Here is an 18325-nt window from a genome sequence, read left to right as displayed (position 1 = left end):
TTATGATAAGTTTAATTCAAGAGTGATGAAAAAGATTTGTAAAAGGATAATTTGCTGCATTTTTAAAAGTAACTTCCACTGTTATATCTACGTGACAGGTGACACGGTTAAGTTACATTAAGTAAAAATGTTTTCCATTTACAATCATTTTATACACACATTTACTGTAAGTTACTATGACTTCGACCACTAGATTTAAGTGATGAGTTAGGTGTTGTAAGTCAGTGGTTTCATTAAATTTTTAAGGCTTTACATTTTAAAGTTTAAGGTTACTTGTTCTTTTCCACCTGCCATACAATGATGCGTGGCATCTGTGACCCATGGTGAGTCAGCAGTGATGAAGTGATCCATTTATTAGCACCACTTGGGAACATTAACACTATTACTCTGCCATGGATCACAATTTTTCGTCTCGCTGATCCAGATGTACTGTCAAACTCTTGGTGTATCCAAACATTTTCAAAATGGGTTTAATCGACTGGTCTTTCAGGAGGAAAAGTTATTCAAATGAAAATACAGGTTGAGATGACAAAAGAGTACTGATTTCAAAGCAGTCTCCGTTGTAGTTGGTCCTCATTTTGATCCAGTCACAAGTAATCTTGACATCCTGAGCGGAACCACAGCCAGGTCGTCAACAAAAATGATAGTGTGACAATTTAATATTGAGTGTCCAATCAGTCTGATGAGTCTGAAGCGAGCAGTCTTTCTAATGCTGTCCGTCCAGTGCCACTCTCAGGGGAAAAAAACAGGTCCGCGCTTTCAAAAGTCAATCCGAAAGATCCTGTAATAAGCATCTGGTGTATGACTGGCTCCAGTGTTTCTGCTGTGTTGTACAATATCAGGGTAGTGCCGCTCTGCTCCCCTCCACTCTGCTGTGACGTAGCAGATAAAGAGGAAGGGCCGTCTCCACAGGACATCATTTCTAATCCAGGAAGGAAATGACAAGCCTACTGGCACACACTAACACTCGACAATGGTCTACCTCACAACCTGGCTCTTTATGACCAAGTGTGACCATAACTTTCTTCTTAACAGCATCCCTCCTTATTTATATTTGATTATAGTAACCTTCCATATATCGTACCCACCCTTCCCTTCCATCCATTCCCTTCTTTTTGTACATCTGCAGTGCATACTACATTTGTACTGTACAGGGCTTCATATAGCCCATATGAAGATAAACAGCTACCTACTAATAAAATTTGTTTGAGACTGTTTGCCTGAACTAATATCATCTCATCTTTCAAGCTTCTTCCAAAAGGAGCCGCCACAGAGAGCCTAGAGTATTATTAACTTGCATAACTTGTACAGTATGGCTAAGTTTGTGATGTCAGATTGCTTCCTGACACAAACCTCACAATTACCCATGCTTGGATCTAGAGAGGTCCAGTGGTTTGTGTTGGGTCATTGATAACAGTTGAAAAAGCAGCAATGTCAACCAATACACAACAAATGCCCCTTTGCCTGAACTTAAATATTGATGCCAAAGTATTTTTTGGGACACATAAATTCACAAGCATATAAACACAATCTAGTTTCAGTTTATTCAGTTGAATGTTAATGTTATATAGACAAGACTCTGTTACCAGATGAAAAGAGGTCAAGATTCCAATCCCTTTGGTCTTTGTCATTGGGAAAATAATGCTAGTATCAAGTAAAGTGATTATAATGGTAGTATAGTACATTATAACCCATCAAACAACACACACGGAGCAGCTCAGTGTTTTTTTTTGGAATGATAACTATTAATGAGGACACAGGAAACAATTACACGCCTGCCTAATGCACTCAAATATAGAAATACTTATGCATGTTAAAACACGTGTAAAATAACAGATTGATAAAAAACAACAACAAATGAATAGTGTTAGTAATATGCTAATGACTACTGTACAGCATAACTGGGCATTGAATGACTTGATTTTAACTTCTTGTCTGGCCAGACTAATACTCAATACTACAGTGCATTTAATACAGCTAAACTACATGCAAATAAATGTATACTTTTGCGCTCAACTAAGCATAGTTTTTATAAAGAGGTAAAATGAGAAATTTGTGCTGTTATTCTGTATTTTTTACATCACAATATATATTGCAGGGTAAAGAAAATCTCAATGTCATTTTTTCCGACATCGTGCGGTCCTATTCTCAACTGAGGTCAGGTAAGAGCATCAGGTATGCAGTGTTAAGAGACACTGACTATATGTCCAAGCTGATGTGCAGTATTATGCTTGTGCCACAGTGAGGCGCTAGGACACATGCCATAGCTGTCGTCCCCAACCACCGGTACGCGGACCGGTACCGGGCTGTGAGGCATTTGTTACTGGGCCGCAGAGAAAGAATGACCAATTTATATAATTTCTGTTGTATTGCAATTTGCGTGTCAATGTGTTTTATTTTGAAAATTGACCGGATCTTCTCCGCCGCACCAGCTGCGCGTCTCAATTGACACGTCGAGACTGCACAGAACCCTTTCGTTTCCGGTCCCAGCCGGCTCGAACACTTCTGTTTACGGTCCGAGCGGGGTGGCTAACGGAGGGAGAGCTCAAAGAACAAAATCATTACATAAAGTAATTCAGTTCATTACGTTTACTGAAGAGATTTGTTCTTTTGAACGAAACGTTCACGAACGAAACAACATTATATCAGGAATCCTACTTAAAATACGGGTTTATCGCAACAGTTAACGCTAATGCACCAAGTCCGCTGTGATACAGATAGAGTCGTAGGTTGTTGTTCGACACAGGCAGAACTAATTTTACTGCGTTCACAGTCTACTCTCATTGTGGAGCTCCGACCCCCACTCCTGCATCGCGCCCACAGTGGACGCACCACGAACGGCGAAGGAGGAAGCAGAAGCGAGGCAAGCGTGTGTGTGTACGTGTGCGCCACTACAGCCGGTCCGTGAGAAAAATGCCGACTCCTGACCGGTCCGCGGTGCAAAGAAGGTTGCGGAACACTGTGCTATAGGACGCACGCCTGCATCATCACACCCTTTGTTTCTTTCTGTGTGTCAGCAGAGTTCTTTGATGGCTGTTAGCGCTATGAAACTGATGAGAGCAACAGCTCCTTAATAAATATGCCATGCTTGGCTAAATATACAAATTTTCCAGTCATCCAAATGCAACATTGCGCTGCAACAACATAACACAATGTTTTTGAATAAACTCACCTGTACATTATCTAGCACCATCCCAGCCATCACCATTCCCATTCCAGCCAGCAGGTATGGAAAAAGAACCTGCAGACATATTGCTTGGGATGACTCCTCTTCAACTTTGGCTACCGCTACTCTGGTCCTCGTCTCGGATGTTTTTTTTGGAAACGGCTTAAGGATGGGGGGTACGGTGAGCTCATCGTGTCCTTTCAAGGTACCAGTCAGATCTGCATTGGGACCTGCACCAGGGGCCTTTCCTTTGGACCGGGACTTTTTGTTCTTTTTCCTTTGACGGGTTTGTTGAGATATCTTGTCTTCGCCAGGCATGATGTCTTTGCTGGGAGTATTGGCACTGGTTTAATCTAGAAATACATAAATTACAAGATTAAGGATTAAAGAAGAAGATAGTAAAATAGTGTTGTTTTACACTTGTTTGTTGTGTACAATAAATCCCATACTTTGAAATGCCATCTCGTTTACAGTGTTGAAGAAATGAGTGAAAATGTATTGATGCATGGCATCTACACTAGAATAGACAGTATAATTAAATACACATATGTATCTTTGCTGGAGGTTATGTATTTATTGTTTTTAGCAAAACATTTTTTTTTCACAAGTATTTTAGAGTGGGCAGCATGGTGCTGTAGTGGTTAGCAAATTCACCTAAAAATTGAAAGATTGTGTGTTCGAATCTCAGTTTGGGCCTTCCTTTGTTGGGAGTTTGCATGTCTCCCCATGCTTGGGTCGGTTTTGTCCAGGTACTCCGGCTTCCACATTTCAAAAACATGTATGTTAGGTTAATTGAAGACTCTAAATTGCTCATACTGGGTGTTCCCCGCCTCTCGACCAAAAGTCAGATGGGTTTTGCTCTAGCTCACTCTCAACCCTAATGTGGACAAACACGATCGAAAATGCATTGATGGACATTTTAAGTGTTAGAGCCTGTGTCAACGAAAATCATGTGACATTCTGTTGTCAATCAGACACAGATGCAGTTCCAGTAAAAAAATAAAATAAAATAATAAAAAAAAGTCGATAATTTTCAAAATGTTTTGATTTCTCAGAGAATGCATTTATATTAAAGACAAAACTCAGGCATATGCAGAGTGCATCTTTTTTATTTTTTTTTTACGAGTAGTTGGACTCTGTAAATTTGCCGATTGTAGGACTAATAAAAGTGATCTATTTAGAGCCATTTTATTATTTCCCATTCATCCATTTTCTATACCTCTTATCCTCACAAGGGTCGCGAGAGCAGGACCCTACCCCAGCTGACTTTAAGCGAGTGACGGACCGGAGTGTAACCAGTATAGACCAACAACCATCCACACTACCAATCACACCCTATGGACAATTTTGAGTCTTGAATTAACTTAAGAAGCATGTTTTTTTTGGGAAGCCGGACTACGAGGAGCGCATGCAATCTCTACTAACCAGCCACCCAACATTTCTTTCCCATCTCTTACAACGCAATTCATACACAAGACAACCGGTAGTACAACAAAAACAAATATAAATACACACATTAAGCGGCCAAGATGTCCCGTACTCATTTATCTATATCCATTAAACAGGGACGGGGGAAAAAACAGATGAGTTTGGGAGAAAGATTCTGTCGACTCTCCGCCGGAAGTAGCCACGAGCACAGCCCATAATATCGCTCCTATGGAAACCGCTGCAAAACTAGGCGCTGTCTGATTGGCTGCAAAGAAGAGTAAAAGTGTTATGAACTGAAAGCCTCTGCCCCCATGTGGATATAGCGAGTAACGGTTTTCCCCCCATCTGTATTGTACTTTCAATATAACACATATTCACAGTCCACAAACACTTTTATCAAACTCAAATGTTCAATAAAGCATTAAAAAGTAAGACACACAGAAAATAATATTTCCTTTGCTGTAATGTTGTTAATGTCATGCAAAGACTGCATATTGGCTGGAAGTGTTACTGTGTTCTGCAGGGTAGACAGTAAGATAAGTGTTTAAAAAAAGCATGACTGCCACTCTTAATATGGCTTAGTGAACATACTCATCAAGTCACTGTGGCTAGAGAAGAACCTCTTCGGCTCTACTCCCAGACATAAGGTTATAATATATACAGTGGGAATAAGGGTTGAGATTGAATTTATTGTCCTTACCTTTGTCTTCAGAGCTTGTGTGTGCGTGTGCGTGTAGCCAAGCTAGCCGCAAGCTTCCAAGAATAACTACACTGTGTTTTAAGAGAGAGCGTGTGTCTGTAACTGTTTTTTTGTTGTTGTTGTTTTTTTTAGCATAAATGTCTGTCTATATCGAGTCTCCGAACATATTTTTCTCGAGCGTACGCTGTGTCTTGACAGTACTACATGTAATATATGAAGCAGTGTGTGCATGCATCATGGGGCACCGTCTTGAATTTCAAGCCATTGGCAGATTAGGAAAGCCCCCCTCCACCCTCGTTCCTCCTGTCTTATTCCATCTCTGCAAGGGTTGATGACAGCAGCCAACATAACTTGCACTTTGTCGGTCACGGAACAGAAATACTTTACACTGGAAATAGTTTCTATTCAAGATGAAGTTGAAGTATTATGTCGTTTTTGCTCAAGAAAATGAAGCTGGCTGTTATTTCCAACAACCTCAATCCGTTTTGGAGCAATTGGTAAATATCTAATTACACTTGGAATGCCACTTTTTTCATGACCAAAATCGACAGACCTTCTATGTCTTTGTGTAAATGGACTGCACTTATATCTTTTTCTACTTTATCTACACCATCACAGTGCCCAAAGCCTCACATACATACACTAATGGGCAGCTGCTCCCAACTGTGAGCAAATTAGGGTTCAGTGTCTTGCTCAAGGACACATCAACATACAGAAAGTCAGAGCCAGGATTCGAACCGGCAACCCTTCGGTCACTGGATGACCTTGGCTACCGAGCCACAGCTACCCACGTGTGACATCTGGCAGAGATGGAGGCCAAATTCATTGTATAGCTGGTGCATCGGGGTTACGTTCCAGACTACCCCCAAAATAAGGGAAATCTGCAACATAGAAATACTCTCTACTCTAACCCTAAGCCACCACATTTTTAAAGGTCTTTAAACACACTTTTAAGACAATACAAATGCCTTTAAACATATATTGAGAGAGCAAGGGCAATGGGTAACACAAAAATATTGTACAAATATTATAACAAAATAGAGTAACAACTGTACTAATACATACAAAAATAGAATATGCGATATAGCAGGACCGCGAAGAGTCAACCTTGATATAGTGGTGGATTAAGGTATAGTATAAAGTAGCAGTATTTAGTCATGTTTTATATATTGTTGCTGTCGGGTGGAATCCCTCCAACTCCAAAATGACAACTATTCCGTAAAAAAAAGAAAAGAAAGAAAAAGACAGCTTGCTTGAGTTTCCACACACCGCTTTGTTTTAAGTTGGTACTATACCTTATTGCTATCATATACCATTGCACTCTCACATGAACACAACAGCTAGCACCCCAAAATCAAGTTCAATGGCAAATTCAATATGCGGAAAAGGTTCTAAATTAAAATGATAAACAGGACGGCGGCCGCGAGACGTCGTCAATCGCTTAAGCCAAGCTGTACTCTCTCACATGAACACAACAGCTATGGCAACCCCAAATTATGTTCAATCGCTAATTTAATATGCTAAAGAAAAATGCTAATTCATGATGCAGTTATGGATTAAAAGTGTATGAACACGTCGCAATGACCATTTATCCATATCAAAGTCTCCAAGCCGTGCAAATCAAAGTTGCAGTCAGCCGAGCCCTATGATACAGTATCTATCCATCCATCCATCCGTCCATCTATTCATTTTCCATACCGCTTATCCTCACTCGGGTCGCGGGTGTGCTGGAGCCTATCCCAGCTATCTTCGGGCGAGAGGCATGGTACACCCTGAAGTGGTCGCCAGCCAATCGCAGGGTACATATAACAAACCATTCACAATCACATTCACACCTACGGGCAATTTAGAGTCTTCAATTAACCTAGCATGCATGTTATTGGGATGTGGGAGGAAACCGGAGTGCCCGGAGAAAACCCACGCAGGCACGGGGAGAACATGCAAACTCCACACAGGCGAGGCCGGGACTTGAACCCCAGTCCTCAGAACTGTGAGGCAGATGTGCTAACCAGTCGTCCACCGTGCTGCCATGATATATATCATCGTACAAAACTTTTTTTTAGCGTTCAAGCATGATTAAATAGTACCAACACGGCGCTATGATGGCATGGTGTTCGCGGTGTTGACAGCCAGCAGGGCCCATGAAAGTCCGCCTGTGTCACACAACTCCACCGTGCCCCCTACAGAAATGCATGTGTTAAGTCCTCAATGGGAACTCTTCAAACATCTTAGAGTGGACCAAACCCGTTTATATCCATCCATCCATCCAAAGTTTAAAGCTTACTAAAATATTTCAATATCACTGTTTTCACTTGTTATTGTCTTAAAAAACATCCAGACTTCCAATACAGGCAAATGTTACACCACAGAATACATAGTCAATCAGAAAATGTCATTGCCTCCTGCATCTGACGTGTCAGGCCGTGACAGGCTGACTTGACCAACATGTGGGAGGACCAAAATCGGGCTGAAAATCAAATATTTAATCAGAAAACAAGCCTAAAATTACTACTGAATCTATTTTTTTGTTTTCTGCAGACATCATTTGTAAGTTCAGAACTATGTAATGAGTGCCAATGATCACAGCATCAAAGAGTGCCTTTAAGGCTCAGCTTTACTGCTTTAAAGTATAAACATTGAATATAAACTGCTGCCTGTCTTGAATTTGTGGGATTTTGTGGCAATGAACACAGGAACACTGTTGCTTGTAATGTGGCTCCCCTTCATGTGCAAGCTGGATTTCATAATACAGAAATTAAGTCACAGAGACGCTCCAAATAGAGCCTCTTCACCTGACGATACATATGTATCCCGTTATATAATACAAAGTGTAATTTGGTATTTCGAAAAATGGATTTGCTGAGGCTGAATCAACTTCTAGTACATTTAAGTGTTTGTGGGAAATCCATATGGTAAACATATGTATTGCGGTAGTCCAGTCATAGGAACACAACCGGTCCTCTTGATCCTTGGATCTTCGTCCAGTTGGCCACTTCATTAGGAAGAGTGGTATAAAGTAATGTAGTCCAGAGTAGAGGCTCTTCATGGAAGAAATACGCATACAAAACTTATTCAGTGTCAGATTTAATCGTGTTTAATGTTTTGCCATGGTGGGTAGACTTGTTATACTGGAGTTTATGTTACTGTATATATGTTGAGGTATGAAGTGTAGTCAAATTACAGGGCAGTGTTTTAGAAATTAAATTGGACTAAATAGAAGTTCTCCATTTCACCACTAGAAGGAAGCATGGATTAATGAAAGAGGTTATTTCCAAATCACCCGAGTGAAAGCACATACCTATATGACTCAAACTACAATTTATGGACATAGATTTCAGGACAACAGGCCATTACACCTATCCATCCATCCATTTGCTATATCTGTATTTCCTTTTTCCTCAGTATCACAGGTAACTGCAGTGTAACTTCGGGCATAAAGTGGAGTACATACACCCTTGACTAATCGCCAGTCAATTGCAGGGCACAATCAATTTTTGTATAAAAAGTAGGGCTGTCAAATTAAAGCATCAATGCATGACTTAGTCACAACACGCTCCTTTATCGTAACCGTGGATGGATATCTGATGTCAGGTTGCTATAAAGTCAATGATCAGGTCATTGCTTAAGCCAGTGCAAAGATGAGTTAGGAGATTCCATCTGGTGTGGTCAGCAGGAAATTTTGCTTAAAAACATCACCCGATGGGATTTCCGATAAAACTAAGCTAATTTACATATAGTACAGTGCTGAACTCTCTGTTCATCGAAGTACAAGTTTAAAATACCATCTCAAAGCAAAATGTGGTCTCTTGTGGTGTATTTGGTGCCTGTTATTAATCGCAATTAATCAAAAAAGATTCATCTGATTTAAAAAAAAAAAAATCAACTGACTTATTTTTAAAACCGATCGATAGTACCTTACTTTTGCACTTTATTTCTGAAGTTACATTAAACAGACCTGTGACAAATGAGAATTTGCATCCAGTAGTGCTACAATTAATAATTGAGTATCCTACTGACAATTCTATCGAATAATCAAGCAAACGGATAAAATATATTTTTGTTTGGTTGAAGAGCAATTATGAAAACACAAGAGAAAATGAGACATTTCACCAAAAAATGATCGACCAATTGGTTTCCTCTTTTAGATAATCAACAGTATTTTTTTCTTAAATTCACATTGTGCATATAGCAGAAAACTGCATTTTCTTGTCTACAAACATTTCTAGTGAGGCAATTTCAAACACAAATACAAATAAATAAAGCACAAATATAAATCGATTTCAGTTTAAACTTGGCATTTCTTGGGAGTATCAAAAACATAATTCATTAACTAAAAAAGGAGGAACACAAGTTTGTCATCTTGTTATAGAGGCACAATTTTATCCAACTGTGGTATCTCAGTGAGAACACTCGGGGGTAGTTCATAAAAATAGTATGTCAAAAAGAGGCAAAGAAGAAGAAAAGGACACAAAGAAGAGTGTAGCTTCATGTTGAATAGATTCTAGCTGTGTGCTGATCGGTAAATAAAGTGAATTAAACAAAAGAAATACAAGACTGATTCTTGAGAACGCTTCTCTGACGAAATCAGACTGTAATGAACAGTTAGCCCAGACAGCCGACCCGCCGTGTAACGATTTATGTGATGGCTTACAAAACTATCTGCTAACGTTGATGCAGACAAGCATACGTGACGTCAATTCGCGTGATTCCCACAATGCAATCTGGATTTTTTTTGGCAATAATTAACGTCCTTATTGTCACGTTAATTGTTGTTGTCATTTCTGTGTACGTTACCAGTACTTCGTGGAATGTGTACCTTATATAACTGCCACATTTATTTTTGATGTATGTTGCAGTTTCTTTTGTTATTATTATTATTATTATTATTATCATTATTATTTTCATCACAGAGGCTAACGTTAGTGCACCCCATTCCTTTCCCTTAGCTCTTGGTGCTACAGTATTATACTGTAGTCTTTACTCGGCTGCAGAGGCCCTGTTTTCTTGCTGCCCTAATCAGAATATATCTTGGCCAAATATTTAAAAACACATGAGGAATTTTTCCCAATTAGTTGGAACCACTGTGGTACTACACCCAAAAGCCACTATAACAAAATATAAATTTAAGATATAAACACAAATGTACAAAGTACAGAGAGTCATTAAGGAATATTGTGTGTCCAGTAGTGCAATAATACTGATCAACAACAAATGTGCTAATGATGCAGAGTGCTGATAAATACACTAATAATAGCCCTACAGAGATGTGCAAACTGACAAAGTGTTACTATGAAATTCTGAGTCAACTGTTAAGAGGTTAAAGGCAAGGGGAAACAATTTATTGGAATGTCTGCTGGTTTTGGTGTGCATTGTTCGATAACACCTACGAGAGGCAAAGAGCTGCAAGAAAGTGCCGTGTTCCTTAACCCGGTGAATACATCCTGAGTTCCCACATTACTACTGTATTTTGAAATGGAATACCCACAGCCAAATTGACCTGACCTAAACTGGTACTGTGCAGTGGAAAAGCAGAGAGGGGTCTCGCCTAACCCAAGTGATACATTTATATGTTACATTAGTTGCTACATTAATACATTCATTCAGAGCTACTGCATGTCCCAAGGCTTTAGTCCAATGGGAAAAGTGTGAGAAGTTAATGCCAATAGGCCTTATTCTAGTGTAACCTGTAATAAATATGGATAATCTTATCCCTCTAATGGGTGTTGGAAAGACCTCCGAAGTAATGGAAATCTAGTTTACGGCTGTTTATTCTCAACATACATATTCAAAATAAAAACACTTTGAGCTGTTGGTTATTTATGCAATCTGCGTGATATAGTTTCACACTGGCTGAATGGGTCCAGCCATTCTCAGCAACCTTAACAGGATATTATAATAAATATACCTGTGAGATGTCACAATTATTATAAGTGGGCGAGTGTGGGTCTTTGTCCAATTTTACAGGCTACCACTGACAGACTATGTGTGTTGATAAGCACAGTGTTTGTTAGATAGGTGGTCATGTGTTTCCAGAGTCTTTGGCAAGGACGGTGGAAACTATCACGGAAATTTGTAATGCTGCTATAAATAAATGTTTCGATCTCTTGTTGCCAGCCATACTATCAGGGGGACTGTTTGGCCAGTCAGTGAGTGGTGGTCAGTGTGTATTTGCAGCTTTCTGCCACTTTATACTGTAAGTTTGGTTAAAAGCATTAACGTTTGAAATGGAATCAGACAGCAGATCTGATCCCCAGAGGAAAAAACTTCCTATTCTTTAATTACTTGGTGGTTACCGATTACTTTGTAATATACAATACTGCCATCTAAACTGCCATCTAAAATAATAAAAAAAATATGACAACTTATACTTACTCATGAAATATTACCTCCTTTTAGCATTTAAGATCTTGCTATTTGCTTACTGACTGCGCGACCACTCTGGACTCTCTTTAACAAGTTTGCGTTGCTATTTATCAGGCTATTTTTAATTTCCTGGTTTGATAACCATATGACTTATTTGCAGTTGTAAATACTGTATGTATATACAATTGCAGCCTGCAACCGAGAGATTTATGTTTCATAATGTAATATTTTGTAACTGGTTTACCTTGGGGCACCTGCTGCTGATCACACCAGCTGTCATGTGATACTTCTACTTCCCTCACTTTATCGCCTTGTCCACATGCACATACACACAAGCTGGTGCAAACACACACGCATACACACAGGCAGAGACAGGATTTCACCTACTTTTGCAACAATTATTTTAATAAAAAACTGTCTTCTGTTGTGTCAGCATCTTCACTGGGTAAAAGTTGAACGTGTTTCTTAATTTGATTACTGGACCAGCTGTTTGATTTCACTTTAAGTAACTCAAACCTATAATATGTGTATTATACATACTTGAAATGTTTAGTGTGTAACTGAATACAATCAATTGACACATTCGTGTTTAATTCAGGCGGCACGGTGGATGACTGGTTAGAGCGTCAGCCTCACAGTTCTGAGGATCCGGGTTCAATCCCTGGCCCCGCCTGTGTGGAGTTTGCATGTTCTCCCCGTGCCTGCGTGGGTTTTCACCAGGCACTCCGGTTTCCTCCCACATCCCAAAAACATACATGAATTGGAGACTCTAAATTGCCCGTAGGTGTGAATGTGAGTGCGAATGGTTGTTTGTTTGTATGTGCCCTGCGTTTGGCTGGCAACCAGTTCGGGGTGTACCCCGCCTCCTGCCACATGATAGCTGGGATAGGCTCCTATCTTAGAGCGTGATTCATTAAGCATTATGCCGGCCCGCTTGCCTGTGCAGAGCAGCTGCACACATGGCGTTAGAGTTTTGTTTGCGACAGATGCTTTTTGTAATTGTAAGTAGCCTGCGTGTACAGTATACTGTGAGTCATCGCTATTCATCACAGCCAGCTAACTGTCAATGGACAGAGTGTCTGATCTAAAACCTATGGATTCCTATTACTGAGTCCAACTTCACACATGGAGCCTCCAGCCAGCCAAAATTAAGCTTTCATTATTTGCAAGATGACAAAACCCTTTTATTTATTTATGATTTGTCTCATTTCATGATCATATCTTATCTTGTTTCTAATTACCTGCACATGTGACTCGACTTACCTTTGTTGCTATTGTGCCTTTTCCACTTGGGACTTTCTTCAGGCTGCTCATTGGCCAAACTGGCTTCTACAGTCACTGGATATTGCTTGCATGCTTCTTTGGCATGAAATTGATGGCCTGACAAGTCACGTTGTTCAAATGAAGAGGGAGGAGAAAAAAAGAGTTAACACTGTAAAAAAAAAATTGCAATTGCATTAACACTAAAAACAAAATTATTACACAATTATGAAAACCTTACATTGAAGTAGAAAATCATTGGCTCAGATTTGCACCACTATAAGCACAATCTCAGCGTCACACTTTTTGCAAAACAAACAGACATAGTGATTTGCAAAAGACTAAATACACTTGTATACATTAGACACAAAAGTACATATAGGTATCATGATGTCACTTTCTTGTAATTTCAAAGCACTGTCTGTCAAATGAGCCAATTAGTTAAACACAGCCGTCAGGTGGGCGAACACGATTGCTTAATTGTCAACACATCAATCAGGCTTAAGCATTATAAAAATCCAGCTGGTGACTTCATCTGTGTTCAGCCAAATGGAAGAAGAGATAATGTCTATTTCTGTATTGTATTTTCATTTTTTTTCAGATTTTTTTCTTTTTACTGTAATTGTAACATGTGCTGGATACAGTATTTTATGTTTATCTGATATTTGCTGGGGTTGTAATGTTATGCAGAGGGGCCTCGCTCCCGATTATGGGCCCCCATACAGCACATTCAAGGAGGGCCCTCTCCAAAAAATGTTTTGTCAAGGGGGGTGGGGGGGGGGTTGATGTCGCACGAAGTTTACCTTTATCAACAGGGGTGTGGGTAGGAGGTTGCCAGACAAACCCCCCCCCCGACTGCCCTGGGGCAGTTGTCCCCTTTTCCTCCATTTAACGCACCTGGTTAAGGACACTACTGTAGTAGTTTGCAAACTGGGACATGTTTTGTTGTGATTCTCCATGTTGACTGATTTAGTTATATGGAGAGAAATAAATTATATTTTCATCAGTCTGTAGCACTGGTTTTGTCCAGTGTTTGGTGAATTTACACATTGTATATTTGCAGTTTCTCTCTGTACTTCACTTAAAATACTCACTAATGACTGAGAAGTAGAATTGCCAAAAGTGTTTTAGGTTAGCAACAGCAATGTGTAAATGATTCAAACAAAATTAAATCATATGAAACATCTGTGTTTCATATGGTGACAATATATCGTTTTTGTAAATTTGTGTATAGTTTCATTTTTTGCAAAAGATCTTAGTTGTTTTGCTACTTGTTTGTGGGGTGGTGTGAATTGTGTGTAGAGTTTTGACAAAATTAGTCCTGTTTTCAAAATCCTGTTTAAGCAATGGAAAAAAAACTGTAATATTGTTTATTGTCATTAAATCACACTTGTTCCCACTAGTCAACATGGGAAGCACACACCAATGGCTGCTTGTATGCAAGTTTTCAATTTGGGCATATGCCAATACATCACAAAGAAAACAACAATGGAGGATAAGAATGTTGTTGTAGAGTTGGTGCTCACACTTCTCCAGCATGGGTTGTGGTACATTTACTGCGAATGTGTCCAATGGACTCACATTCCTCAAGTCATATTTTAAATCTACAGAATATTTATAAGGAAAAGCCATCACTACACATGCCTGTATTTAGTATTTCTTTACAAAGTGACATTGCCAACTATTGGCCTGCCATGCATATTATAGGTTCCTTTTAACTCGATCCTAGTAGCTCATTGTCATAGTCTCAGGATAGCGCAGAATAAAGACATTAAAAAGTTGGCAGGTATAGTGCAGGTACCTCGATCTTTAGCTATCACATAACTTGATCAGCATGTACTGTATGTGCATGTGAAGTGAATGTGTATGTGTGTGAGCTGTCACCAAACGAGCCAATAGGAACATGTGTTGATGTGCTGCAGTGTGCACACTGTGTGTGTATGCTGGGACATGTTGCATAATCAGGATGAGGTTTTGTAGCATGACGGATGATTGGAGCGCCTTACACGGTTGGACGTGCCAACACCTTTACCCAAGGATATTGTGTCATAAAAAATACCTATAGTAAATGTACGCACATATACTGTATGTAGCTTTTTGAGATGTCCAACTCCTGTGAATTCTGTCTTTGTGATACAACAAAACAACAACAAAAAAGGTTTATAAACACAGGGCAGTTTCGTACCAATTTAATAAAATTTATGACTTTACATAATATGAATCCCAAGACTAAATATTTCATTACAACTTTGAGAGATTAAAAAAAGGGATCAGCAAAGCACAAGTTAAATTGCATAATGAGCTAATAACATGTTAGCACCACAGAACAGGCACTATAGTAAAAGCTTAACTTGTCGGGGTTATCCAGGTTGTTTAGAATGAGTCAACTGTTCTGCCCTACATTCATTCAGGGAAGCAGCCATTTGCAAGTTAGTCTCCACAGTGTCCATACAAACATACCACACATCCACGCACACACGCTTGGATGCACACACACATGCATACACGCATGCAGACACGTACGCGTGCACGCACACACGCACACATGCACTTCTGCTGGTTACATATAGCTAACTTTTATTTTCACTGTGCCCCTTTTGATTTTTACCCCATAACCCCCACCTCCCCCCAAAAAATGCTTCGTTGTTACCGCTGGTTATGCTGTAATTAAGTGAATGATTTGCACAAATAATTACTTGGGCATGTGTAACGATTACTCTCTTTTTATTAGTAATGTAGAAGAAGAACACACTGATGTGGTGTATGTAGGGCCCGGAGCTACAGCTTTTTTGTTTGTACAGAAATAAGTAAATCCACTCAATATCTTTCCAGATGCACTAAAAAGATACCTTATGCCTCAAACAGCTGCTGGAGACCGGCCTCCACCCTCTGACCCACCCAGACCAATGTGAAGCTTGTAAGTTTAGCCAATTCTTTGTTATCCAAACTTTGTTCAAATATACTGCTATATTTTTGTTGTTATCATCAATGTTGTGGCACGATGGACGACTGGTTAGACTGTCTGCCTCACAAAGGACAGGGGTTCAATCCCCGGCCCCGCCTGTGTGGAGTTTGCATGTTCTCTTCGTGGCTGCGTGGGTTTTCTCTGGGCACTCCGGTTTCCTCCCACATTCCAAAAAGCATGCATGGTAGGTTAATTGACAACTCTAAATTGCCCGTAGGTGTGAATCTGAGTGCGAATGATTGTTTGTTTGTATGTGCCATGCGATTGGCTGGCAACCAGTTCAGGGTGTACCCTGCCTCCTGCCCGATGATAGCTGGCATAAGCTCCAGCACGCCCGCGACCCTAGTGAGGAGAAGCGGCTCAGAAAATGGATGGATCATCATTGTTATTAATATTATACTGTTATCATTGTTACTGAATGTTACAGTATAAACGAGTTAGTAATTACACTAAATGTTGGTCTGAATCAAACCAAATAAGGTTTATCTGTTCTGTCTGTAGTGTCTACTGTATATTACAATACAGAGTTAACGCAGTGATGTTTGGTGTGAATTTACTGTATGTTTGAATACAGCTACAAATCAGAGTGAGCCTCAGGCATCTTGGAGCAGCACCCCCTCCACCACATCAAACACACCACCTGCCCACTGTGAAACTCAGGCTGGAGCAGGTGAGTTCTGTAATTGTATGCTACAGCTGCAGTACTATCATTTATGTCAATATGACTAAATTGAGACACAGTTTGCTATAATCCTATGAATAACGAACACATTTTCTGTCTCAATGTTGACATCACATATGAATATGTACAAACCATCCTGCCCTTTACTTCTGGAATGTTTTAGTCAATTTACCAACATTATCTGTTATCAAATGTTCCTACATTCTTGTATCATATGGTAACAGTTGCACAAGACAATATATTTGATGATAAATACAGTATACAAGGGAATATAGATAACTGAAATACTATTCAGATTAGACTGCTTAATCAAGTTGTCTACAGGACACATTAAAGGTGGAATAATTATTTCCCCATCAAAATGATATATAATAATAAAATAATAAAAATGGATTCTTAATCTCTTCCTCATGTAACAGAACAATATTACTGTTATTATCCATATTTTGTGCTTCAGATGTGTTTTACTGCCAGATGTGTTGTAATTTGTAAATCATTGCGAGCATTTGCATTTATGTTTTATTTTCTTGCAGGTGAAGGCCCAACCACAGTGGGCATTATCCTGTCTCCACAGCCTGAAGCCCCCCTGTCTGTCAGCCCTCCTGGACTTCAAAGGCAACCTCTTTAGACGCTGCTGACTGGCCATCTCTTTCGGACAACGGAAGAGTGGAGTGAGTCACCAGAGGGCCATACCAAGTATCATCAGACTTTCAGTTTCCCAAAAGAGAAGATGAGAGAAGTTTCCATCACCACCATTTTTACAGACATTTAGTAAATGGAGAAAAGGTCAAGAGAAGCTGGTTAGTCTATTAAAAGAAAAACAGCCTATAGCGCTTCTGATGCAAGCTCTTCTCCCCCAAAACATTCAAACTAAACACCAAATGGAACCAGACCCCAAACTACAATTTTTTTTTTTTTTTTGCAAATCCAAGCTGCTTATATCCTATTTCTAATAACTTGGAAATTGCACAACGTTTTAAAGTTTAACTTAGAATTAAACGTTAAATACATTTAAATTTCAGCCGTCTAAACTTTTACTTTAACAGTTTATTCTTTGTTGGAAAAAAAATCTAAGTCCAAAAATTGTCCAAAAGAAAATGGACAAGGGATGCATAAGGGCTGGACTACAATTTATTCATGTAAACCCCCCTAAATTTATTTGAAACAGTGGTGTCTGTGTCAAGATGTGGCGTGTGCTGTTTCTACCCCATGTCAGTAAAGCCTAAGGCATGGAGTTCTTTGAATATGGAAAACAGATTCAAATGTAAAGAAATGCCCAATTAATAGTTTTACAAATGATAATACTAAATACTCCCTCCTCTGGATGATAGGTATACTGCTCGCTCTCTGTTTGGGTAGGGGCAAAATTATTGATGTAACAACATTGAAGTCTGGAAACATGTCAAAATGACCAAAACTGTCCAGAACACAGGGAAGAAGAGAAAAAGGGGGGAAATGGACAAAGAGAGGTCAAGCTGTTGTGACTTTTGGTTTTTAGCTCAAGCGCTATATAAGTGCAGTCCATTTACCATTTACCATTTGTCCCATTAGGTGTTGCAACAGCAAGTTACACGCATGATTTGTTTGGTAGTGATGATCTAAAATGAAGAAAATGTTTTATTTTGAATTGTGTGGCATGTTATCATATAGGTGGCACGGTGGACGACTGGTTAGAGCGTCAGCCTCACAGTTCTGAGGACCCAGGTTCAATCCCTGGCCCCGCCTGTGTGGAGTTTGCATGTTCTCCCCGTGCCTGCGTGG

At 39.6% G+C, this 18325-nt stretch overlaps 1 protein-coding gene across 4 annotated transcripts in view; it reads right to left on the bottom strand.

Annotated features, from left to right (window-relative positions):
• LOC133482000 (solute carrier family 41 member 1-like) overlaps positions 1-13042 on the bottom strand; it is a 34910-nt gene extending 21868 nt beyond the window's left edge. The window contains exons 1-2 of one of the 4 annotated variants that reach the window (XM_061781512.1): positions 12921-13042; positions 3173-3519 (exon numbers count right to left, since the gene is read on the bottom strand). In XM_061781512.1, the coding sequence (XP_061637496.1) occupies positions 3173-3484 (312 nt within the window). In that variant the 5' untranslated portion in view covers positions 3485-3519; positions 12921-13042. The other 3 variants (XM_061781484.1, XM_061781492.1, XM_061781503.1) reach the window with 3 other exon arrangements.
• Positions 13043-18325: the final 5283 nt, after the last annotated feature.

The sequence above is a fragment of the Phyllopteryx taeniolatus genome, chromosome 1 (genome assembly GCF_024500385.1).
Source record: "Phyllopteryx taeniolatus isolate TA_2022b chromosome 1, UOR_Ptae_1.2, whole genome shotgun sequence".
In the NCBI taxonomy this organism is placed as follows: Eukaryota; Metazoa; Chordata; class Actinopteri; order Syngnathiformes; family Syngnathidae; genus Phyllopteryx; species Phyllopteryx taeniolatus.
This window is presented reverse-complemented; position numbering and strand designations above follow the sequence as displayed.